Source organism: Beta vulgaris, chromosome 3 (genome assembly GCF_026745355.1).
Source record: "Beta vulgaris subsp. vulgaris cultivar EL10 chromosome 3, EL10.2, whole genome shotgun sequence".
NCBI classification, from domain to species: Eukaryota; Viridiplantae; Streptophyta; class Magnoliopsida; order Caryophyllales; family Amaranthaceae; genus Beta; species Beta vulgaris.
In genome coordinates this window covers 4,025,445-4,050,831 of record NC_079204.1, presented here as the reverse complement: position 1 = coordinate 4,050,831, position 25,387 = coordinate 4,025,445, and the positions used below count along the sequence as shown (strand labels likewise).

The 25,387-nt window shown below is 35.4% G+C and overlaps 2 protein-coding genes across 2 annotated transcripts; one reads left to right on the top strand and one right to left on the bottom strand.

Annotated features, from left to right (window-relative positions):
- The first annotated feature begins 1,271 nt into the window (after nucleotides 1–1,271).
- On the top strand, nucleotides 1,272–6,673 carry LOC104888214 (protein phosphatase 2C 57). Its single transcript, XM_010673109.4, has 11 exons — nucleotides 1,272–1,709; nucleotides 2,461–2,589; nucleotides 2,722–2,824; nucleotides 3,419–3,529; nucleotides 3,636–3,715; nucleotides 3,844–3,897; nucleotides 4,653–4,769; nucleotides 4,849–4,903; nucleotides 5,005–5,037; nucleotides 5,122–5,168; nucleotides 6,452–6,673. The coding sequence occupies exons 1-11, from the start codon at nucleotides 1,390–1,392 to the stop codon at nucleotides 6,573–6,575; spliced, it is 1,173 nt and encodes a 390-aa protein (XP_010671411.1). The 5' UTR covers nucleotides 1,272–1,389; the 3' UTR covers nucleotides 6,576–6,673.
- A 3,975-nt stretch (nucleotides 6,674–10,648) lies between these two features.
- On the bottom strand, nucleotides 10,649–12,083 carry LOC104888213 (hypothetical protein). Its single transcript, XM_057393239.1, has 2 exons — nucleotides 11,757–12,083; nucleotides 10,649–11,019 (listed from the first exon to the last, which is right to left on the bottom strand). The coding sequence occupies exons 1-2, from the start codon at nucleotides 11,892–11,894 to the stop codon at nucleotides 10,891–10,893; spliced, it is 267 nt and encodes an 88-aa protein (XP_057249222.1). The 5' UTR covers nucleotides 11,895–12,083; the 3' UTR covers nucleotides 10,649–10,890.
- Between the last annotated feature and the right edge of the window lie 13,304 nt (nucleotides 12,084–25,387).

The following is a 25,387-nucleotide window of genomic DNA, read 5'->3' as shown; positions in this document are numbered from 1 at the left end:
GGAAAATGCAATTTGGCGATTTCGCCGTTTTTTGTAGGCCAATAATAGAGTAGAAATAAATCAAAATAACATGCCAATCCAAAAATAGCAACTTTATATGAACAGTAGTTCTTCAATTATCTTGTTATTATTGGTTGATATGTGTATAACTACTAGTCAACCTAGATAATATCAATCCTAACCCAGCTTAATACGGCAAAGTAATTGGAAGATTTGGAACACTTGAGGGCTGATATCAAGAGTATAATTGACAAATTGGTCGAGTTACATTTTTTGGTTTGTAACAAGATGAGTGTTGGAAATCTCATAACCCAAACTTAAAGGTATTTTGAAATTGGTTGAGAATCCAACCTTAATTTTGCCTGTAGTGAAAATTTGAAATCTTATTTTAACCTCTTTTTATCCATCCACTAGTTTTTAGGTCCGGGTTATGCCTCGGATAATTATAACTTTCATTTATTAATATTTTACTTTAAAATTATAACATTATTACTTGGCTTAGTGATTAGGACTTTAGTATATAAGTTTGATATCAACTGTTAGAGAGAAAAGGTAGAAATAAAAGTACGTTTAAGAAAAATTCTATTTGGCCAAATTTTAGTTACCTAAATGAGAGATAGAAGGTTGTGGGCTCCATATAGTGTGCAGTTACAAAAGTATGCGACTAGACTTGGGTGTTGTTTGGTTGACATTGTTTAGCATAGGAAGCTGGAAGTCCTAGGAATTAGAATTTCTTGGTGTTGTTTGGTTGACAAATTCATAAAAAGTAGAATTTTGTAGGAAGTTCCACTTCTCACAAAATGGAAGAATTTACTTACCTAGGAGGGACCTAGGTAAGTGGAAATTCTCATGGAACTTTCACTTCCCATGAATCACCAAACAACATTTAGCAATTCTTAAGAAATATAATTACATGAAAAAATATATTTCCAAGAAATTTTCACCCCCTATATTCAACCAAACGAGCACTAAAATTTAGCGAAATAGCTCCACTCTTTTAATTGACGTGCTAGTATACAGCCATGTGGGCTAGTAACCAAAGTTACTCCATTTTGAATCCAACTTACTCCCAAAGATAGATCACCTATTATTGATATTCTAGATATGTAATCTAACTTGTGATTTAACGACAAAACTACACTCAACCAGAACCACAAAAGAAGAAAGAAACAAAGACTGGCTAACCATCAGTAAAGTACTCATCATGTGGCCAATAGATTCACTTTTATAACATCTTAGCCGTTGAAACAGTTGAACTTCTTTACTTCACACTCTCTTATCTTCAGAGTATAAAACTAACCACCCAAAAATCTGCCTGTCTTTTGACAAAAATCTCTGAAGTTGAATCTGTAAAAAGAAGAAAAAAAAAAGAAGAAGAATCTGCCATTAATGGCTTTACTAAGCCAGCAACTCCAGAGATTTTTGATCACTAAAATAAACTGTAACTCTGATTTTAAGACTAACAAGAAAAACCCAGTAATTGTAAAACAAAGAAAGAGATCATTATTAAAATGTTCTGCTATTGCAATTGAAGCACCATCTTCTTTAGCTGGTGTTGCAGGAATTAAATGGGGATTAACAAAATTACAAGGTGCTAGAGATGAAATGGAAGATGATGCTTTTATTGTTCAACCTGATAAACTTCATGGCTTCTCTTTTGCTGCTGTTTTTGATGGACATGGTGGTTTTTCTTCTGTCAAATTCCTTAGGTATCTTTAACATAAATCTCATGTCTTTATGATTTTTTTTTCCTTCTTGTTTTTTTAATTTGGGTAGAGAGAGCCACAAGCGCAACTGATATAGACGGAATTTGATCTCAGGTCTTGGGCTAGGTCTTGGGTTGGACGTCACGTCTCAAAAAGTTTAATCAGCTAAGCTAGTTGACATCCACTCTTGTTCAATCGAAAATTTGACATAGAAAAACCTAAAATTTTTAGTTTTTCTAAAATAAAATTTTATATTTGGGTTTGCACAAAATAATAAGCCCAACTTTAGGAGTCATGTTCTGATAAAATATATCTGGTTGTTTGTTGTCCTAGAAAGTGCCTTAGAATTGTGAGTCTATGATCACTAGAAATATTATGAGAATATGTTGGGTAAAAGGTCAGATTATTCATATTAATTTTTTGCTATCTTTACTAGCTTTAATTTTCTAAATTTTATCTTTCATGTAATGAAAGTATGAAACACTATACCAATATTCTGTAATCAATTAGGATTAAATTAGAAATTGGAGGAAACAGAAAAAAAATCCATAAAGTTTATGATGATGTTGTCTAAGTTGATTTTCAGTAGAATAGTTGATATTGGGATCTAAATTCACAGGCATAATCTCAATTATGGTTGGTAATTTTATTAATATCTCAGTTATTGATTACTTATTTCATAGTAAACTCAACTATAAAGAGTGTGTTCAAGCTATATAAACATAGATTATGACATGGTTTTGATGCAAACCAGGGAAGAGCTATATAAAGAGTGTGCTCAAGCTCTACAAGGTGAGTTGCTGTTAACTGGGAAAGATATTGATGCCATTAAGAGGGCAATAATAGAGGCTTTTGAGAATGTGGACGCGAGATTATCAGAAATGTAAGCAAGTATATTGTATACAATCACCTGATTTGTTCTTTGATCATTTTATCAGACATAGATACATGCTCCTCAGTGATTAGTGATTACAAGACAACACTAACTTCTTTGACTATGTATTAACAAGTAAAGGCTAGCAGAGAAAGAGGAAGAGGATGAATCCGGGGCAACAGCTACAGTCATGTTGGTTGGAAATGAAAGACTATACATTGCTCATCTTGGTGACTCTTCTGCGGTATGTTTCAAGCCTACAATTCTCAAATTTTCGTGCTGTTAAGTCCAGATTTAGACCTTTTCAAATAAAGATATTGTTAGTAGATTTGATCGATGAATACTTCATCTGTATTCTATCATTTTACACACAAATATAAGGCGAGAAAATGGTGTGGGGATGGAGACTGAAAAAAGAATAAGAGTTCAATTCAAAAGGCAGGTTGTGCAATTATGGATGGGAATAATGGGATAGGCAATAATGGCAAGTGTATTACTTTTGCTGGTAAGGACCGATTTACTACTCTTACCTGATTAATGGTACTAAATTGGGTACAGGAATAACCCAAAATTATATCACTTGCATGTACAGGTTCTGTGAATTAGTAAAAACTTGCAAAGGCAACACATTTATATTGTGTATTGTATAACTGATTTGTCTAACAGATAGCATTGGCAGGTAGTAAATAACAAATATCTTAAGCAGATTTGACTAATAGATAACAAACCGCATGGATTACTGTTACTGTATGATTCATATGAAGTTGAGGAAATTATATTGCTTAATAGAACTTGTTATATGTTGCTAGTTCCAAAGATCTTGACTTACAAATTTCAGGTACTCTCACGCTCTGGGAAAGTAGAAGTATTGACTGATGCTCATAGGCCTTATGGTAGCAACAAGGCATCACTTCGAGAAATTAGAAGAATCAATGAAGCAGGTGGATGGGTGTGTTTTCCTGTTCTTACATTTCATTTTACTTTTCTCCCCTTAAACTCATCATCTTGGTTTTGCAAATCTGGTATTGCTGAGCTACCATCTTGCTGATCTGCAGATTCTCAATGGGAGAATATGTGGAGATATTGCTGTATCTCGTTCTTTTGGTGACATTCGTTTTAAGACAAAGAAGAATGAGTATGTTCGATCCATTTATGTTTTCCCTAACGAATGAGTTTCATTCCTAATTACTTGATTCCAAACTTATATATTCTGCCATTTGTGCACATATATCTTGACAAGTGCTTATCATATGTTTTAAAAAGGATGCTGGAAGGAGGAGTTAGGGAAAAGAGATGGTCACAGAAGTTTGCTTCTAGGTAAAAGCTGCTAACCCATGAAACATCAAAATTATTTGAACTTGTGAACCCTTTTTTAACCTACTTTATCCTTATTTGAACGTTCTTTCTCTTACATGAATTTATTACAATTTTAGATTGAACTTGAGTAGCCTTTATTTGTTGGCCTTTGTTGGAGTTCATCCTGCCGAGACTTATTCTTTAAGGTGAAAAGAACAAAGGTGGTCCCCGAAAGATTTTGCCTCTTTCATATCTAAGAGATATTTTTCGGGTTAGTAGGCCTTGTAGGCTTGTAGCTATAGAGTTCAGTAAATAACCAATAAACACAATATAAAAGGATGGAACAAGTAACTTAGACTGGGGACAATATATTGTGTATCATAACCAAGTAGTTCTTAGCCTAAGAATCAAGGTTGGCCTAGTTGGTTGGAGGCCCTCCTTCCATCCTGATTCGATTCTTGCCCCGTGCAAAATGGGTTCCCCGAATCCCCCCCACCCCCCGACACTTGCAAGGAATCTTCATCTTACCTTGAATTAAAAAATAAAAAGCAGTACTTGGCCTATTAGTAAGGGGTCACCTTATTCCCTTGAGGTTGTAGGATCAAAATCCGACTAAGGACTCTTTGGAGGTGGATATTCCTTTATACTTTCCCCCTGCTCCAAACGATCTCAAGTGTTAAGCTAGACTAATTGGCTTGTGAAGGTACTGGTTCAGTATAGTCTTTCTCCGAACCAAAAAACATTGTGCGCTAAATAGAACATGATTCTGTTCCCAGGGTGAAGTTTAATGGGGATCTGGTAGTTGCTCGTCCTGATGTATTGCAAGTAGTACTTGGATCTGATGCAGAATTCGTAGTGTTAGCCTCAGATGGCTTATGGGATTATATCAACAGGTTTGTGGCATTTTATCATTCTTTTTGCTGAAAAAATATCTGCTGTCTTAAAAAATTCTAATTTCTGTACTAAATACAGCTCAGAAGCAGTATCTTTAGTCAGAAACGAGCTGCGACAGCATGGAAATGTTCAGGTGAAAACAACAAGCTGCAGTATATACGTAATACCTGTAAACTATCTAGTTGAAAATTATAATTGCTCAAGTTTATAATTATGTCCATGTTCTTGTTTCAGCTAGCTTGTGAATCATTGGCAAATACAGCTTTGGTAAGATTTCCCCTAAAATTCAGTTTTCATGCTTCGAACACCCTGAAACTTCCCCTATAATCTGATTTCATCTTCTTGTTGTAGGACCGGCGATCACAGGATAACATTAGCATCATAGTTGCAGATTTAGGGTATGTTCTTTTTTCCTTTGCTATGTGAATGTATTCCTAGGGTTTGTTTGGTTGGCTTTAATTACATGGGAGATGGGACTTCCTAGGAAGTACATGTTGGTGGCATTGTGTAGTTGCAAGGATTTGGGGAAAATGGGAAGTGAGACAATCTTGGGTATTAGGACTTCTTATGGCCCATGGAAAGTCGCTCTCCGACTCACTTCTTGGTAAGTTATGATTTCCATGGAAGTACAATTTCTTACCAGCCAACGCCCTTTTGAGTTTGGATCTTCTAGAGTTGTAAAATAACTATATAAGGTAGAGTTTGAGCAATATCAACCATTGAATAAAAAATCAATGGCTCATATATTCTCTTTCCAAAATCCCTCTATTTTATCTCATCAAAATCCATCAATAAATCTTTCCCTTTGACCAATATGAGCCCTTGATTTTAAAATGTATGGCTCACATACAATTCTACCTTGTAGAGTTTCACTAAAACTCTAGAGGATCCGGACTCATGCCCTTTTCTAGGAAGATTAAAAGCGAGGCAACTTCCCATGGGAATTAAGCTCTTATACGAACTAAACAAGCTATTAGATGTCCTTTTCTAGGTGAGGCTGGGCTCGCGAGCCAGTTTCAAGTTGATTAGCTTTAAGTTATCTCTAGCCCAATTCCGAGCATATATACCCAAATTCAAGCCTTGAATTGTTAAAAGCTGCCTTTTGGCTCAAACATTGAATGAAAGTATGCAAGCTACAATAGGGAAAAATGTAAGCTAGTTCTCAAACTTAATTTCGAGCTCGAGCATATATTGTATTGTATTTTCTTCGCTTTCCGTCTTTTCTTTGTAGATAGTTTTCCTCTATTAATCTGAATAATTGAGGTGTCAGGGAACAAACTGAGGTGATTGATTAAAGATTTCATAGTTTCATCGTAGTGTCGACTGTCGAATGTGGCTCGTAGGTGGTTCAAAGTACAAAGAAGAGGAGGAGAAATTCGAACCTGTGACCTATCGTTCACAGCACCTCAATGTTAACCACTAGATCAAGATATTTTTGGTATAATTAAGATATATGAAGAGTCAAAGTAATACAAATTGTAATGTGTTGTTTCGAGTTAACTCATAGACGTTCATATTATGTTGTTTTTAGTAGTCGTATAACATTCCGAGTTATAGACATAGTTACATACTAGTATAATCTAGGTGATAGAAAATATCTGCAAAATATTCTCCTTATATGTCTATTGTCTAGGATATATTTCATGCAGATAATATAATTATGGGATATTTTCTCTTACAGGAAAACAGATTGGCAGAGTTTACCAGCAGATCGACAGAACATTGTGTTCGAATTTGGCCAAGCTTTTGTCACAGTTAGTGTGGTGTCTCTTGGAATATGGTTGACTTCATTTCTGGTTTTGTAAATTTGTTAGCTACAGTAGTACAGTGTATATATAGATTTGTATAATTAGTCCATAGGAATCTTTCTATATATTAATATCTATCTATACATGGTTTTTCATCTGAGAATATTAATTAGAAAAAAGAACGAGATTGATAAATTTAAAGGTTTTATTGGTATTGAGTTATTAAAGATTAGATATAAATCACCCATGAAATTATAACTGCAGGTATTTTCATGTCTTACATCTGTAAGTTGAAGAGACCTATCCAACGCCCCTACGATTCTTCCTACACCATTGGGTCAGTTGATGTGTTGTCGTAACCTGTGTCCGTGAGATCTTTCATTCTTTGAAGTATTGTTCGAAAGCTATGAAAATACACTTAAGGCAAATTACAGAGAGTGTAAAAACTTGGGTGCATTTCAGTCTATGGTCTAATTAGAGAGTGCAAGTTTAAAGACAGTGTGTGTGGACCAAAAATGATTAAAGTATTGGAATACTCCATCTTTTGCTATAACAAGAATGTAGCATAGCGAATGATTTTCATATAACGGACTGAAATGGAAAGTGAATGATTTTTCAAAAAGCGAAAGAAGTAGAAATGAATTAGTATATTCCACAACACATATAGAGTCGGAAAATCTAGACTTTATTACTTGTTTCAATCATATCCCAACTCCCCATTTTTTTAGGGATTTTATATTGTAAAAGTTAATGTTAATTTGAATATATACGGAATATGTTTTGTATTTTATGATTGTCTATAACATCTTTATGTTAGGTTTTAGTGGCCGGGGTCAGTTGATCCCACCTAACAGTGGTGGAGCCACGTGGGGCAGTGGGGGTACAGCCGCATCCCCGGATTGAAAAAAAAAATTTGAAGCAATTATTAAAAAAAAAAAAAAATCTCAAAGAGTGAGAAAAAGCCGAAAAGGTGCCTCATTGTTCAACACTTCAACGGCTAATTTGGGCTTTTGGCTGGCAAAATTTAATGTGCCAACTGATGACAGTGACATATGTAAGCATGGGGAATCAAACAAAAAAGTACTGGTGGGCCCCTCCACAATTAATTAACATTTTTTTTAAAAAAAAATCTCACCCTCCCAAAATTAAATTTGATATTAATTCAAAATTAAAAAAAAAACTCTCTCTTCCAAAACTATCACTCAGTAAGTTACCCAACCCAAATACCTCTATTTCCAAATTGCACAGCGTGAAGCCGTGAACGCCTACGCCGTTAACCACCACACTGGCGACTGGGAACTGGAAGCACCGCCGGTCGCAGCGTCGCACCGAGAACATCTAACCGGAAACACCGCCGGTCGCCGCCTCGCCGTCGCCGGAAAGCAGCATCGCAATTCGCAGGTTAATTTTTTAAAAAAATTAGTTTTGCATTATTATATCTTGTATTCTTGTATTTCATAGCATTAAAATATAATCTATATGTTTATAGATAATAAATTATAATGAAAATTCATTCTTTATAATTTAATTTGTACGAATTATGATTATATGATTAAACTAGGTTAGTAATTACTAAATATTAATTGAATTATTGAGTAAGTGAAGTGTTTCAATTTGTGTGATGAATTAGTTTGTGAAATTTGTGTTATGTTATATTAAATCGTTTGTAATATACATGAGAGTATTTTTAATTAGTTATCCATCGTATCCCCAAGTTTAAAATCCTGGCTCCGCCACTGCCACCTAAATGCAGAAATTTTGAATTTTCGTTACATAATTTAAGATTATCGAAAATTTTCTTACAAATTTGATCGTCCGAACCCACTAAAATATAATAATTTTATTTCAACCCCACTTAATACATATTTTGGATGGGCATTGTTAAACATCGCCCCACAATTACTTAAAATCGCCCTGAGACTATTTTATTGGACTGTTTTACCCTTTTTTTTTTTTTTACCACCCGCCATCACCTCCCCCACCACCTCCCACTACCCGCCATCACCTCCGTCCTTCTGCCACCCGCCACCTCCATCTGATCTTCTGCGTATGCAAACTGGAGTTATTTTCTACAAGCAACATCTGATCTTCTGAGTACCCACCACACAATCGACCAAGAAAAATGGTACAATGAGCCGCAGATGAACCGAGTTTACCTTTGTAAACATGCCGCAGATGATCTTCTGAGTACCCATCACCTCCGTCCTTCTGCCACCCGCCACCAACCTAGCGTCGAAATTTTTTTTGAACCATGGGGGCAAACGTCTCGCCGAGACGATCGCCCCATGGCCCGAACGTCAGGCCTGGACGTTCGAGCCATGGGGCGATCGTCTCGCCTGGACGTTTCACCCATGGCCCGAACGTCCAGGCCCGACGTTCGGGCCATGGGGCGAACGTCCAGGCGAGACGTTCGCCCCCATGGTTAAAAAAAAATTCGAGATTTACTGGGCCATGGTTGGCGATGGTTGGCGATGGTGGTGAGAGAAAGGTGCCGGCAGGAGAAAGAAAGGTCGAAGGAGAGAGAAGGCCGGCGAAGGTGAGAGAAAGGCCGCGACGGAGAAAGAAAGGCCGTGAAGGAGAAAGAAAGGTTGACGAAGGTGAGAGAAGGCCGGCGAAGGAGAGAGAAAGGCCGACGAAAGTGAGAGGAGGTCGGCGAAGGAGAGAGAAAGGTTGCTGGTGGGGATGGCAGGAGGTGAGGGTGGTGGTGTTGGATCTGAAATTTGAGGTGAAAAGGTTACCAATGTAATTTTAATTGTTTTGTGGGCGATTTTAAGTAATTGTGGGGGCGAGGTTTAGAAGTTCAGATTTTGGATCCGTCACATCAGTGGCTTTTATTATCGTTACAACTTACAAAGTCCTCACAATATATAAGACGGCCAAAATGTTGACTGGTCTCTTTTGGTACGAAGATCTAACACATGAACGTGGATCAAGGATTTCTCGCATTTAAATTATCCATGTAAAAGATCTGTAGATTAATGAGTCACCTACTACAATAAAGCTGCTATTGACATATAATCTCTCTTTTTTAATCTCGTTAAATTGGTGCTGATCTATGAATTATAGCAATGTTCCCTATTCAGAATATGTGCACTTGTAAGTTATGAGTAGATTTATCAGAAACAACAAATGGTTAATTTATGACATACATAAATACAAACAGTTTATCAACCACATAACTAGTTATTAGGCCCGGGCTATGTTTCGGATAAGAAAAAAATTTCATTTATTAATATAATACATTATGATAATAACACTAAATACAACTTAGCCTAATGGTTAGAACTTTAGTATATGTACTTAAAGTCTCGGGATCAAACTCCTATACTACGTAATTTCTAAATTAAATATATACTCCATGCACCCTACCTAGTCATTCATGGATGATAATCATAATCATGGGTTATGTTGCTCAGTTGCTGTTAGACAGACACGTGACATTATGTCCTTGTTGATTGAGAACCGTACGTATTTGTATAAGCTAGTGGCCACTGATAGTGTTTCACCAGTGTAACTATACTCAATAATTAATTCTCATTGGTTATGTTACTTATATAATTATTATTTCTTTGGGTTTCGAATGTTTGTTATATTTTTTACTGTAACACTATTTAAATTATTTATTTTAATCATATTTTGTTTTACAATAATTGTATACGTACTTATTTTAACTAAATTGCTTAATATATTTGGAAAAAACATGAAATTATTATACAATGTGGTTGTATTGGTCTTGCTATACCCTTAAAGTCAATATATGTATTACAAGTATTTTGAAGAACATCATGTGATAGGCTATTGATGTTGTATCACCTGATCTCATACATTATGGGATTGAGTCTCCTTCCATGCAAGAAAAGATTTTCTATTTCTCCCCTACTTGCATGGGAGTACTTCATCTTACCTTATACTACATCCGTTTCAATTTAATCTACACACTTACACTTTTCACGCATGCCAATGCAAAACTTTGAGGACATATATCTTTAGTTTTGAAGCAATTAATTTATACATCAATAAAAAGGTATTTTAATCTCTCAGAAAATGAGTAGTATACAATAATAACCAAGTTCCCAAAATTATATATATATATATATATATATAGGTGGTAACAGGCAGGACAAATTACATTATTCTTAATTATAACATAATTTTATAATTAAGTTCATCTTACATCATACTAATAATGCTATATAAATGCTATTAAATTTGCATCATTTCATCTTATCAAATACTACATATAGATCAAAATTCCTTCTCCCTCTGATTAAAGAGTTAGAGAAAAAGAAATTAAAGCTACTTATATATATATAATATATTATTACTTCTAAAAATAATAATTATCAATTAAGTAGATAATGAAGATAAGCATTCAAGGGTTTCTGCCACCACCTCTTCCTCTCCTAGGATCATGCTTAGGATTTGCTCCTGCATAATCATAGTCCAGCTGCACTAAATCATCACCTTCTAGCAGTTTTCTTGATTTCTTTGTCACCCCAACCTACATCAATATATAATAATGTCAAAATTACTAGCACTAATTTTCATGAAAATTAAAGAGCATCTTTTTAGTTGCAAATTGTGGACGTAACTTGCTAATTAAAAAAATAGATGATTTTATTTTTGGAAAATGTTTGGATGACGGTAAGGATAGTTAACTTTCGTGATTTCTCTCTATCTCTCACATAATGGTTGCTGATCCTTAGGGTTACTCTATCATTGTCCTTGTGGTCATTTGATCGTTTGGCTAGATGTAAGAATTGTAACTTCCTAGCTAGAAAGCTAGTTCCAATGTTAATGAAGTTTTATTTCCTCGGAAGTATAACGAATTGTTAGTAAGGGAAGTAATACTATAATTCCAATGGAGAGGGACTATATAAGTTAATTCCTCATTTTAAGGAAAGTAATCGTTCACATATTTATATCAATTAATTTTTTTACTGTTTTTCACTTTATGTCAACTAAACAAGTAATGTGGCATGAAAAATGTAATATTATCTAGTTGACACAAACACAAGAAATGTCACTTCAGAAAAATTCTCCTTCACATAAAATAAATTAATTAAGAAACTTATCTCTAGTAATCCTTTTAGGTTGTTTCTCGTACTCAACTAAACAACTATTTATACTTCCAAATGGTTAAAACTTCTTAAGATCAAATTATTGTAAAATTACACTTCTTATATTCAACCAAATAACAACTTAATAAACGTATGGCGGAGTGAATATAGTCCTTACCGGTTGGATAAAGAGCGGACTCACGATAGAGCGAGGTTGAACACCGATATTAGAGAACGCTCCGGTGACCAATTCACACGAAGATAAAGAGAGGACAAGGAAGACAAGGAATAAAAGAGATAACTTAACATGAGCCATGGTTTTGACGTAACTTTCTTTCTAGGATAAAAGAGTAAGAATGAGGTACATAAGTTAAGGAAATATTGGTGATGAAAGGTACAAATTTATACTAGTTGAGTAGTATTAATTGGTAGCTTATAAGCTAGGTAGTTAGGCAAAAAAAAATAAAAAATGGATGTCACAATTTCAAAAAGGTAATGAGTAATGCTGTTGTCATGTACACCCACTAAAAAGAAAGTAAAAAATCAGAGCTTCCATGGAAGAAATTATGATGAAATGGAAAGCCCACTGACTAACCACGAAACCCAAAAAAAGATCACACAAGAAGTCAACGAGAGAGCACTTTGTGTAATAAACATGATCAATTCTATGCATATGGACAGATTATCATGGTAGAGAATAGAGATTGGTAGTAGTAATCGTCCTTTTATGCTGCATGGCTCAAGTTTTTGCTATATATATGTAGATGTGACATGCTTTTCACTTTAGTCTTTAGGTATAAGTCACTCTGATTTTCAGCAGACCCAACCTAAACAAAGAAAAAGGAAAAGAAAAAGAGTTTACAATTAGTACTTCCGTTTTTTTATTATGTGTAACGATTTGACATAAAGTAAAGAAGGAAAATGTCTAATTATTATAAATAATAGAAAACAGAGGTAGTACATAACACTTAAAATGCTTAAGATGTTTGCCATTCAAAAAAAAATTAATGTGCTTAAGATGTTTCAATAATAATAGCCCATGACTTTTTGTTTGGTTGGTTTTTAAGAACAATGAGACATGGCATTTTTAACATGGAATGATTATGGTCCTTATAATTTGTTTGGATTGGGAGAAGTACATGGAAGAAGAGAAACGAATTTATTTTTCCTTGTTTAGATATAACATAAGGGTAAGAATGAAAAGGAACTGAAATGATTTGTTTTTAATTTCCTCACCTTCTTATATCAAATATTTCCAATATTAAATGGCAAAAGCTAACAAGCACCCGTAAGACGTTAGATAAGATAATTAAAAGCGAAAATATTAAAATAATTTTAAAGAAAAATGTATGTTAGTTCATTCTTCCCTCTAACCCTTCCTTTCCTCCCTGTACCTTTCCCTATATCATCACCAGCATTTGTGGAAGGAAAGGAAGAGGAGAACAGAACGTGAGGGGAAGAGTGAAAAAGAGTGGGCATTTCCTTTTATGTCTTTTTTTTTTTTTTTTTTTTGAATAGTCCTTTTATGTCTTTTTAATAGTGAGGGAAATTGATTAATTAAAGAAATTGGATCCCTCCAATCCATTTTCATTCTTTTTGTTTATGTCATATCCAATTAAGAAAAAATAATTACTTTTGTAACACCTGATCCGTACGAATTCGAGTCTATCGTCACCAATGCCATTCAGGGCCAACAACTGTCTTCAATAAACAACAACACAAGTTCTTCCAGTGCAATTGTCCTTACTCACTAAAAGAAATATGCATCTTGTTGGAATGAGTAGCATGTTAACTCACTTTAAAGCAATCATGAGTGGTACTCCCTCTGTTTTTTTTTTACCTTTCTCACTTAGAATCTTGACACTATTCATACTTGGAGAGAATCTTCTCAATTGTTTTCAATCTATAAGAAAAAATATAGTCATGTGGGGTCTTGTTTGATTCGTCTCAATTAACGCATTATTAATATTCAATCGTTATAATTTTTACTAATATATAATGAAAGATATTTAAGTTCAAAGAAGTGCATTGGGAGACGCGCATAGAGAAAGTGAGAATGATAAAAAAAAACAGAGGGAGTATTACATACACCCCCATTTGAGAACAGCAACACCCTCACTGTGTTCGGGGACTCCACATATTTGGCATAGAGCTTGTGGGTTGCCCCAACCTGAAAACTAATTACATATTCGACACGCAGCCGACGATTATATAGCCCCGAAATCCTCCCCCACTAGGCGACTAACCTTGGATTAATTATCCACACGATCAACACGCGATCATAGAGTTGCTCTGTACTATTTGTAACACCCGACCCATCTGGAGTCGAATCTATCATCACTAATGCGCATCCAGGGCCAACAACTGTACTCAAGACCCAACACAAGCTCTTCTAGCGCATTTTATCCTCATTCATGCGCACCTCGAGAAACTTTCCATGAGGTCACCCGTCCCAGGACTACTCCTAGCCAAGCATGCTTAAATGTGGAATAACTAAGGAAATGAGCTCCCTAAAAGTAAAATGCATCTTGTTGGAAGTAGTAGCATGCTATCTAACTCCTTTAAAACAATCATGAGAAGGTATTACAACTTTCCTTTCCCTCCCTTTCCTCTATATCTTCCCATCCATAATGTTTATAATTTTAGGTTTGTTTTGTTCTACTTACGTTTTACCCCTCTATTCTAGAGCTGCTCTGCTATTTTCTGCTTCAAAAGGGTACATATAGGTCCTTTTTTATTTGAGGTAATGTGTATTATCACTATAAAAATAGTACAAGAATTTGCTATTTAACTTTCATTTTGGTTGTGACTTGACAGTTGAGTATCAAGGATTGCCTATAGCTGTAAGGTCTCCTTTCACCCATGTGATGATAGGGGGTTTGATTATCCCTCCTTATAAGAACGATCCTTAATCTATTCCTTTCTTGAAAGGATATTCTCCTTACCTTTTAAATGAATTAAATTTCTTATTCACGATTTGAGTTATAATTTGCTATATAACCGCATATGTTGTCAGAGCAGGTTTACAGAAGAAAATCGTCAAAAAGTTGAATTTGTTTTCAGGCTATGTTCCTTCACCTTATATATTTCAAAAAATGATCTCTATATCCAAATGATGGTTAATGATTCTAGTGAATGTAAATAGTGCCAACATATAAGTGTAACTATTAAAAAACAACACATACATATTTATTTGAATATTCTTTTGTAGCACATTGTTTTAAATTTGACCTATACATAAACAATAGATTATAGTGAAAGGAGTTCACTAGCATGTAGAAGAGTATTAGGCAGTCCAACATATATCAAAACAGTCCACCATAGTACATAGAATGAATGTGACTTTATTGATTAGGACAGAACATTCATGGGTAATCATAATTTAAAAGTCTAATTGTCGCTAATGATGGTGTTTAAAGGGTGATAATCAAGATTATTCAAGTTTTTAATTTTAAAATCTAGTCTAACATACATTATAATGCGAACCGCAAACTTGGTTTTCACATTGTTTAATATGAAAGCGACTTGCCATACATCAACATTCAACACACCAGCAATAGCACAAATTGCAAATATGCACCAAATATATGTTGTGATGTAAGTCCAACTAGTATATAGTACCCCTACATGTTATGTTGGTTTGTATCATTGTATGTTGGTGTAATTAGTAATTTAAATAGTTCCATTAATCTGAGAGATATGTTCCACAAATTTACCAATTTTATATAGTATCATTTGAGCATTTTATACCATTAATTAAGAGGATCTACATAGTGGTGGATTTGGATATTTTTAGTACACTCAGACACTTGTCACTTGTTTAGTGTGTGGTACAAATGTGTAAATTTGGGTGTTTGCGATAAGTTAATTGAACCTTTGAACTCAAATTTAAGTGATATAACAAAAAAATGTTTTCCACAATTTTGTATTATTTAATTGTAATAATATAATAGTAATGATAATGATAATGATAATGATAATGATAATAATAATAATAATAATAATAATAATAATTGTAATAACAATAATAATAACAATAACAATAACAATAACAATAACAATAACAATAACAATAACAATAACAATAACAATAACAATAACAATAACAATAACAATAACAATAACAATAACAATAACAATAACATAACAATAACAATAACAATAACATAACAATAATAATAGTAGTATAATAATAATAATAATAATAATAAATAATATAATAATAATAATAATAATAATAATAATAATAATAATAATAATAAGAAGAAGAATATAATAAGAAGAAGAAGAAGAAGAAGAAGAAGAAGAAGAAGAAGAAGAAGAAGAAGAAGAAGAAGAAGAAGAAGAAGAAGAAGAAGAAGAATGATAATAATAATAAAACCCCTTCTTAAAATAATTCAAACTAATTCATTATAGAATAGGGTATATAAGAGAAATAAATATCTCCGGCCTATATAGTTTGAGAATGTTCCCCTACATTTGGAATTAATCCAAACTATTCAAAATCATAAAAAATATCATTTTCTAAGATACTATATTGAGACAAAATAATATCTTAGATAATTATATTCTCTATCATTAAGTTTGGATTATAAAGTAATATAGGCAAAATTTTAAATCAAACTACCTTTATTATACAACAAGTTAAGCTAAAAATCAGTCCAACCTTCCATATTTTTCACCTTTTAGTACCTACACCTTTTTCACCTTTTGTGGCCTCAAACACAAATTGTGTTAACCATACTCTAACCTACCTTATCAAATGAGCAATATTATAATAAAAATAAAGCAATTAAATGCAAGCACAAAATTTTAGAAAAGGAAAAAATTAATGACCCAAGTGGCCAAGTATTACTTTGTTGAATTCCATAAAATTAATGGTTAGAACATATAAAGTATAGGCGTAATGTCTATTAGTGAGAAACTCTTGTCGTCTCATTGTTAGAATTCATTTTAACAGTGATACTAAGTTACCACATAAAAAAATGACTCTAACAATAATGTAGTATAGTATAGTAGTTCTAAATTTTATATGCATAAGCAAATTATTGAATTCGATCAAAAGAAAAATAAATGCAATAACCCATATCAAAACTATCCAAAAGTATTTCGGAGCGTGCTTGTGAAAAATCTTATGTAAAATCTTTTGTTAGATATAAAGGTTTAGTATCTTAAGAACTCTAATTATCGGGGAAAAAATTAGATTACAATACTTGTTCTACTAACCTTTTTCACTGATCTCATCCTTATCATTTTTACGGAAAATTTCAATATTTATCACATAAGTTTACTATTAATGTGAGTGTATACCTGTATATCTTATCACAAAATTACCTCTATTTATATAATAATAAGATTATCAATTGACATGGCAATTCTTTATAACACTCTAAAGTCACTCGAAAATTATATAATGATGTGATATCATATGCGTAGCAATATGTTAGATTTTCACTATATTGACAATTTTCTTACGAATATCATCATTTTAATTGTTGGATGTATCAGAAATGAAACAAAAGATACCATAATTTATATCTAATTATCTTGTCCTCCAAGTGCACAAGAATAAAGAAACTATGGAATTAAATAATTTACAGAATATTAGAGTTCATAGAAGGAGATTATCAACTAAATTGGCCCTAATGATCGAAAGTATGGCAAAAATGGAAAAATGTAATGAAAAGGTGATGATTTTGCATACAAGTATCACGTATATAGTGATCAAATTTAAATTTTCATTAATTTAAATGTTTGACCTCATTAGGTAGAGTTGATTTAATTTCCTGTCCTCAAAATATAATTTAATTTCCTTTTTCTTTCATTGACTATTGGACAAACTTTAAAAAACTAAACCAAGTGAATTGTAACTCAAAGACCTAAACTTTTAACTAGAGGGATTAAACTTTCTTTTTTCTATACTTGGTTAAATTTTCGGGAAAAACGAATAGTAGGTCCTAAAAAGTTTTTTTTTTAAAAAGGTATTGGTTCACAGTGAAAAATGTGAAAAGTTGGATTCCAACCATTAGTTTAACTTTTAATAAGAAGAAGATTTCTTTAAATTTCTCTCCTTTTTTGATTATGAATACACCCTATTTTTGAAAAGACGCATCCTGAAGTTTGAATTATTTTAATTAATCAAAATAGTGAAGCTTTTTTTTTTATGCCAAAGAGGTTGAGCTAAACAGGAAAGCCAAATAACAGAAAGATAAGAATCATAGTTGCAACAGTTCAAGTCTATATTCAAAAATATACTTCATATATCAACAAACTAAATCTATAAAACTATAAACATCTATAATTTTTTTTTGATGCTAATGAGGCAAAGCCAAAAGAAAAAGAAAAACAACAAATAAAACAACCTAACAAGGAATCATGCGTGGGAGTGCAAGCCCACGAGCATCCTCGACTATAATTCTATGGAGATCAAGGGGAGCTTCTTCAAATAGATGAATAGCATGAAGTTGATCCACGCCTCGGTTGGCCAACCAATCTGCAGCTCGGTTGCCTTCTCTGTAGATGTGAACCACCTTCACCCTCCAATCCTCCTTCTTAAGTAACTCTACACATTTATGAATGAGATGGGAGCACCCACCAATATTACTACTGCCGGCATTGATCGCTTGCACACACGCTAGATTATCAAGTTGGACAAGGAGGTTGCTAATGTTAAGATTTCTAGCTAGCTCAAGTCCGCGAAGAAGCGCTAACACCTCAGCGCGAAAGGCATGGCAGTGACCAAAGTTCAAGGCTATGGCGGAAATGAAGGTTCCACAATTGTTGCGTATAATGGCTCCTCCTCCAGCAGCACCAGGTGAGCCACGCGCAGCGCCATCGGAGTTGAGAACATGCCAGCCTAAAGGAGGGCTATGCCAGGTGATGAATTCTTCTTTGCGTCTAATATGCGAGATGTTTTCAGACACCAAATCATCCTGGAGGGCCTTCCAAGTTTCATCAAATCTTACTTTCAAGAAAGCTATAAGATCCAGTGGTAATTCATTGCTACGGTCGAACATAAGCATGTTACGCCAACGCCATAACCACCAAGTTGAAATAGCAAAGATAGTCGGCCACGTCTCAATGTGGTCAAATTCCAGATTATTGCGTATCCACTCATGTAAACCACCTTGATAAAAGCTAGGTAAGTTGGCGAAACCTTCTAACTTCCTCCATACACTCTTGGCGGCAGGACAATCCCGAAGTATATGGAGTGTGCTTTCATCTTCCCCCCCACATATGAAACATTTGGGGTCATTCGTAAGCTTCCGCTTATAGCGGTTTAAGTTTCCCATTAATCTATCATGAGATGCCAGCCACAGGAAAGCCCGAACCCGTTGTTGTGCTGGGGCTTTCCACACCAAGTCCCAAAGATCATTTTCCACACCATTCACCTCTTTTCTAATGATTTGTAAAGCCGACTTAATTGAGAACTTGCCTTTAGTTCCAGCACCCCAGTAGAGAAGATCCTCCACATCCGGGTCATCAAAAACTTCGTGAGTGTGAAAGAGTTTTAAGGTTGGTTGATCAAGATATGGTGCAAAGAGATCCCAACGCCAACCCACTTGTGGTTCCCACATCTCTTCCACTGTGGCTCCGAGGATTTCTGGTGGTGGAGGTTGAGTAGCTTGATCTAGAAGGGTGTGATTGCCAAGCCACTTATGGTCCCAAAAGAGCGTTTTAGAACCATTGCCCACTGCTACACGAAGTCCATCACAAAGAATACTAGCTCCTTCCGCTATGCCAGACCATATGTTTGATGCCCCTTTTTTTGGTTCGAACATATCCGTATCACAACGACCTTTACAGTATTTCGCCCGGATCACTCGTGACCAAAGAGTGTTAGGCTCAGTTAGGAGACGCCACCCTAACTTAGCCATGAAAGCCACATTAGCTTGCCTGGCAGAAGGAAGTCCAAGTCCTCCTTGATTTCGCGGCTTTTGAAGATTCTCCCAAGCAATGAGGTGAACTCGCTTATTGTCCTCATCCCCACCCCAAATAAATCTTCTCATCTTTTTATCAACATCATCACAAATAGTTCTAGGAATTTTAGCTGTTTGCATTGAATAATTAGCAAGAGAGGAGATGGTGGATTTGGCTAATGTGATGCGTCCTGCTAATGATAAGTATTTGGTTTTCCACCCTGCAAGTCTGCGATCCAGTTTCTCACAAATGTGACTAAAAGTCTCTTTCGTTACTCTGGAGGTAAAAGTTGGCATTCCCAAATAGAAGCCGAGATCATCCGTAGCTTGAATACCCAACGCTTCACAGACTTCCATTTTATCCGAATCTTTTGTGTTGTTGGAAAAATAAGTACGCGATTTGGTTAGGCTTACTTTTTGTCCCGAAGCTGTGCAAAACCTTCTTAAGACCTCTTTAATAACCAATGCTTGGTCTAAACTAGCCTCTGCGAATAAAATGATATCATCTGCAAAGAAGAGATTAGAGAGAAGAGGACCATTTCTACTCGCCCGGATTGGTTTCCAAGTTTGGCCAATTATGGCTTCTTCAATAGTTTGGTAAAGTCGTTCCATACACATGACAAACAAGTAGGGAGAGAGGGGATCTCCCTGCCGAATACCACGACTTGGCTTGAAACTAGTTGACGGTTCGCCATTCCAGAGTACTTGGAGAGAAGCGGTACTCACACATTCCATGATAGTATCTATCATCAAGATGGGAAGGTTCATTTGGTGTAGTGTATCACGAATAAAAGACCATCTTAATCGATCATATGCTTTTTCAAAATCGATTTTAATAGCCATATACCCAGTTTGCCCTTGCTTTCTCCTCATCGTATGAATTACTTCCTGCACTATAACAATGTTGTCTGTAATTTGGCGACCCGGAACAAAACTCCCCTGAGTATTTGAAATCAGTCTTGGTAAAAGTGGCTTGAGTCTGTTGACAAGCATTTTCGTAGTAATTTTGTAAGCCACATTGCAGAGACCTATTGGTCGGAAATGACTTGCCACCTCCGGATGATCCACTTTCGGAAGTAGTGTGATGAAAGTGTCGTTCATGCAATCCGGGATACCTTTTCCTTCAAGAGTTTGCATCACTGCTTCATAAACATTAGTTTTAATCAATTCCCAATTTTTCTAAAAACTAATTAAGCAACAAAAAAGTAGGGTTCCTTTAAAAAAAAAATAGGGTGTGAAATCAGTAATTACTTTTGTTTCTACTTTAACCTTTGTGGTCAAACTTTAGTAATTTTGACCTATAAGATTCTAATAATATACTTCCTCTGTTCAGAAATAGTTGCATCATTTCATGTTTTCACGCTTGCCGATGTATGTTTTCAACCATTAATATTTTTGATTATCAATAAGGGTTAAATTATTAAAAGGTTATATTAAGAAAATATATGTTGAAACGCATCATGACCATATTTTTTCTAAAATATAAATCACCAAAGACAATCAAAGTGTCACACGTGAATAGTAAATACTATGCAAACGATGCAACTATATCTAAACGGATGAAGTATATCATAAGTTTTGGCGATTTTTTCTTTTAAATTTCATAAAATATTTCTCAGTAAGAGAAATAATATTCAAAATTTGTTCTTATAGTTTTGAGGAAAAAAAGTACTCCATTGTTGAAAGAAAAAACAAAGAAGGCGGTATGTTTGTGGAAGGGCTGAGGAGAACTGCTGCTAGGTCACTAGAAGAAGTGCAGCACTATTTGGTTGAGGTGGTGTACACTGTGCTGATTGTTGACGACTTTATAACGTGTGAAGTGTGATGTTGATTTTACAATTTGTTCAAGGCACCTTTCATATATCATCATTTTTTTACAAGTCAATCTCTTCTTTTCATCACATTATGTGGCCCTTGAGCAACCAAATCCAAATCTCATAGTATTCGTACTTACCATGAGCATATTATAAGTTATCTCTTCCATTCTTCTTAGTACCAAATCTTATACTTCCTCTATTTTTTTTACATATTACACTTTTCTAAAACAGAATGGTGCAAAATACATGTTATACTTTTTTTTTCTATGAGACAATCAGATCGAGTCAAATCATTATTAGTTAAACATTTTATGTAGAAAATTACTTTTTTTTTTTATCATATAGTGATTGTTTTTGGACTTTCGAACTTTCCCGGGACCCGAACTCCGAACACCACGAGATGCCTCTTAGAGACATGAAAGGTCATTGTAAAGGAGTCATGTGGTTTTAAACGAATATGTGGATGCCTTTACGTTCATTTCGAATCAATTTTGGGTTTCACAAGAAATGAACAAATGGGATGTTGATCAGAGTCCTTTCAAGGCAACACAAATGGTGCCAATTAGCACCCAGACCGGGCAATGTAACAAGTGATGTTGTCACTCCTAAGAACGTTTTGGGAGAAAATTATGACCAGAGCCGGAGAACTCCAAAAATGTGCCAAAAACAGTAAAATTGAAGGTGTAATACACGAGGCAATGCAAATGGTGCCAATTGCCCACACAACGTTACAAGTCACGTCGACTTTCCTAGAAATATCTTCGGAGAAAATATGACCAGGACTCAAAGAAGTCCAAAAATGTCCCAGAAACAGCCAAAATTGAAGGTTATAATACACGCTTTCGGACTTTTCAAGGACCCAAACTCCGAACGCCACGGGAAATGAACAAATGGAGTGTTCAGAGACTTTTCCAGGCAATGCAAATTGTGTCAAGCACCCGCGCAATGTTGCGAGTCACGTCGGCACTCCTAAGAATGTTTCGGAAAAAAATATGACTGGGACCCGCAGAAGTCCAACAAAATGTCCCAAAAATTGCCAAAATTGAAAGTTATATACACGCTTTCGGACTTTCCCGAGGCTCGACCTCCGAACGCCACAGGATGCCTCCTAGGGACATGGGAGGTTATTGGAAAGGAATCATGCGGCTTGGAATGAATATGTGGATGCCTTTATGTTCATTTCATGACAATTTTGTGTTTCACGAGAAATGAACATATGGGGTATTTAGAGATTTTTCCATGCAACACAAATGGTGCCAAGCATCCGCGCAACGCTACAAGTCACGTCAGCCTTCCTAGAAACTTTTCGGTAGAAAATATGTCTAGGCCCGAAAAAGTCCAAAATGTCCCAAAAAAGCCAAATTAGAAGGTTATAATACACGTTTTCTTACTTTTCCGGGGTTTGAGCTCCGAACGCCACGGGATGCCTCATAGGGCCATAGGAGGTCATTGTAAATGAGTCATGTGGCTTGGAACGAATATATATATGGATGCATTTACGTTCATTCGGAGGTAATTTTAGGTTTCACGAGAAATGAACTAATGGGGTGTTTAGAGGTTCTCAAGGTAACACAAATGGTGCCAAGCACCCGCGCAACGTTACAAGTTGCGTCGGCGTTCCTATGAACTTTTCGTGGGAAAATATGACCATGCCCAGAAAAATCCAAAAATGTCCCAAAAATAGCAAAAATAGAAGGTTATAATACACGTTTTCGGACTTTCCCTAGGTCCGAGCTCAGAACGCCACGGGATGCTTCCTAGGGACATGGTAGGTCATTGGAAAGTACTGATGTCGCTTGGAACGAATATGTGGATGCCATTACGTTCATTTCGAGACAATTTTGGGTTTCACGAAAAATGAACATATGGGGTGTTTACAGGCTTCTCGATGCAACACAAATAGTGTCAAGCACCCGTGCAACGTTACAAGGCACGTCGGCCTTCCTAGGAACTTTCGGGATAAAATATGACCAGACCCGGAGAAGTTCAAAAATGTCGCAAAAACAACCAAAATTGAAGGTTATGATACATGCTTTTGAACTTTCCCCGGGCCGGAGCTCCGAACGCCACGGGATTACTCCTACGAAAATGGGAGGTCATTGGAAAGAAGTCATGTGGCTTGGAACGAATATATGGATGCTTTTACATTCATTCTGAGGTAATTTTAGATTTCATGAGAAATGAACTAATGGGGTATTTAGAGGTTTCTCGAGGTAACAAAAATGGTGCCAAGCACCCGCGAAACATTACAAGTTACGTCGGTGTTCCTAGGAACTTTTCGTGAGAAAATATGACCAGGCCCGAAAAAGTCCAAAAAATATCCCCAAAATAGTCAAAATAGAAGGTTATAATACACGTTTTCGGACTTTCCCGGGGTACGAGCTCCGAACGCCACGGGATGCCTCCTAGGGACATGTTAGGTCATTGGAAAGTACTTATGTGGCTTGGAACGAATATGTGGATGCATTTACGTTTATTTCGATGCAATTTGGGTTTCACGAGAAATGAACAAATGGGCTGTCAGAGGCTTTACGAGGCAATGCAAATTGTACCAAGGTCCCGAGCAACAATACAATTCACGTCGGCACTCCTAAGAATGTTTCGGTATAAAATATGACCAAGTCCGGAGAAGTGAAAAAAATGTCTTAAAAACAGTCAAAATTAAAGGTTATAATATACGCTTTCGGACTTTCCCGAGGCCCGAGCTCCGAACGCCACGGGATGCTTCCTAGGTCCATGGGAGGTCATTGGAAAGGAATCATGTGGCTTGCGACGAATATATGGATGCTTTTACGTTTATTGCGAGGTAATTTTGGGTTTCACGAGAAATGAACAAATAGGGTATTCAAAGGCTTTTCGAGGCAATGCAAATGGTGCCAAGCACACACGCAATGTTACAAGTCACGTCGATAATCCTAGGAATGTTTTGTGAGAAAATATGAGGAGGGCCAAAAAATCCAAAAATGTCCCAAAAAACAACCAAAATTGAAGGTTATAATACACGCTTTCGGTCTTTCCGGGGCCCGAGCTCTGAACGTCACGGGATGCCTCCTAGGGACATGGGAGGTCATTAGAAATGAATCATGTGGCTTGGAACGAATATATGGATGCATTTACGTTCATTGCAAAGTAATTTTGGGTTTCACGAGAAATGAATAAATGGGGTGTTTAGAGGCTTTTCGAGGCAACAGAAATGGTGCCAAGCACCCGCGCAATTTCACAAGTCACATCGACTTTCCTAGGAATGTTTCGGGAGAAATATGACCAAGCCCAGAAAAGTCCAAAAATGTCCTAAAAAACAGCCAAAATTGAAGTTTATAATACACGCTTTCGGACTTTTCCGGGGACCGAGCTCCGAACGTCACGGGATGCCTCCTATGGACATGGGAGGTCATTGGAAATGAATCATGTGGCTTGGAACGAATATATGATGCCTTTACGTTCATTGCAAGGTAATTTTGGGTTTCACGAGAAATGAACAAATGGGGTGTTCAGAGGCTTTTCAAGGCAACAAAAATGGTGCCAAGCACCCGCGCAATTTCACAAGTCACAACGACTTTCCTAGGAATGTTTCGGGAGAAAATATGACCAGACCCGAAAAAGTCCAAAAATGTCCCAAAAAAAAACCAAAATTGAAGGTTATAAGTAGTAAAAACTAAAAGAAAACCAATCCGATTAAAATTTAGCCAAACTAATACTACCTCCCTTCTTTTTCTATTTCAACAATGTGTTTGGATATAATTTTTAGGGTTTTGGAACAATTAGTAGTTTAGGATAAAAGTAACTCTTTAATTAATTAGAGTAGGAGAGAAATCATCCTTAGAAAATAAAAGCAATCTAATAAGACAAAGTGAGTAATTAATGATGGTTTTAATAAGATAAAGTAAGGACAATATTGTCAATTAAAGTTGTTTTTTATACCAAAATAGAAATTGTTGCAATAAATGTGAAAAAATAGTAATTATTGTAATATAAAAAGAACAGAGGAAGTATATTGTAACCTCATCTCATGTACGAATCTATAATATTTTAACTTTTGTCTATTATAGGAGTTTTAGTGATTTACCATTTAA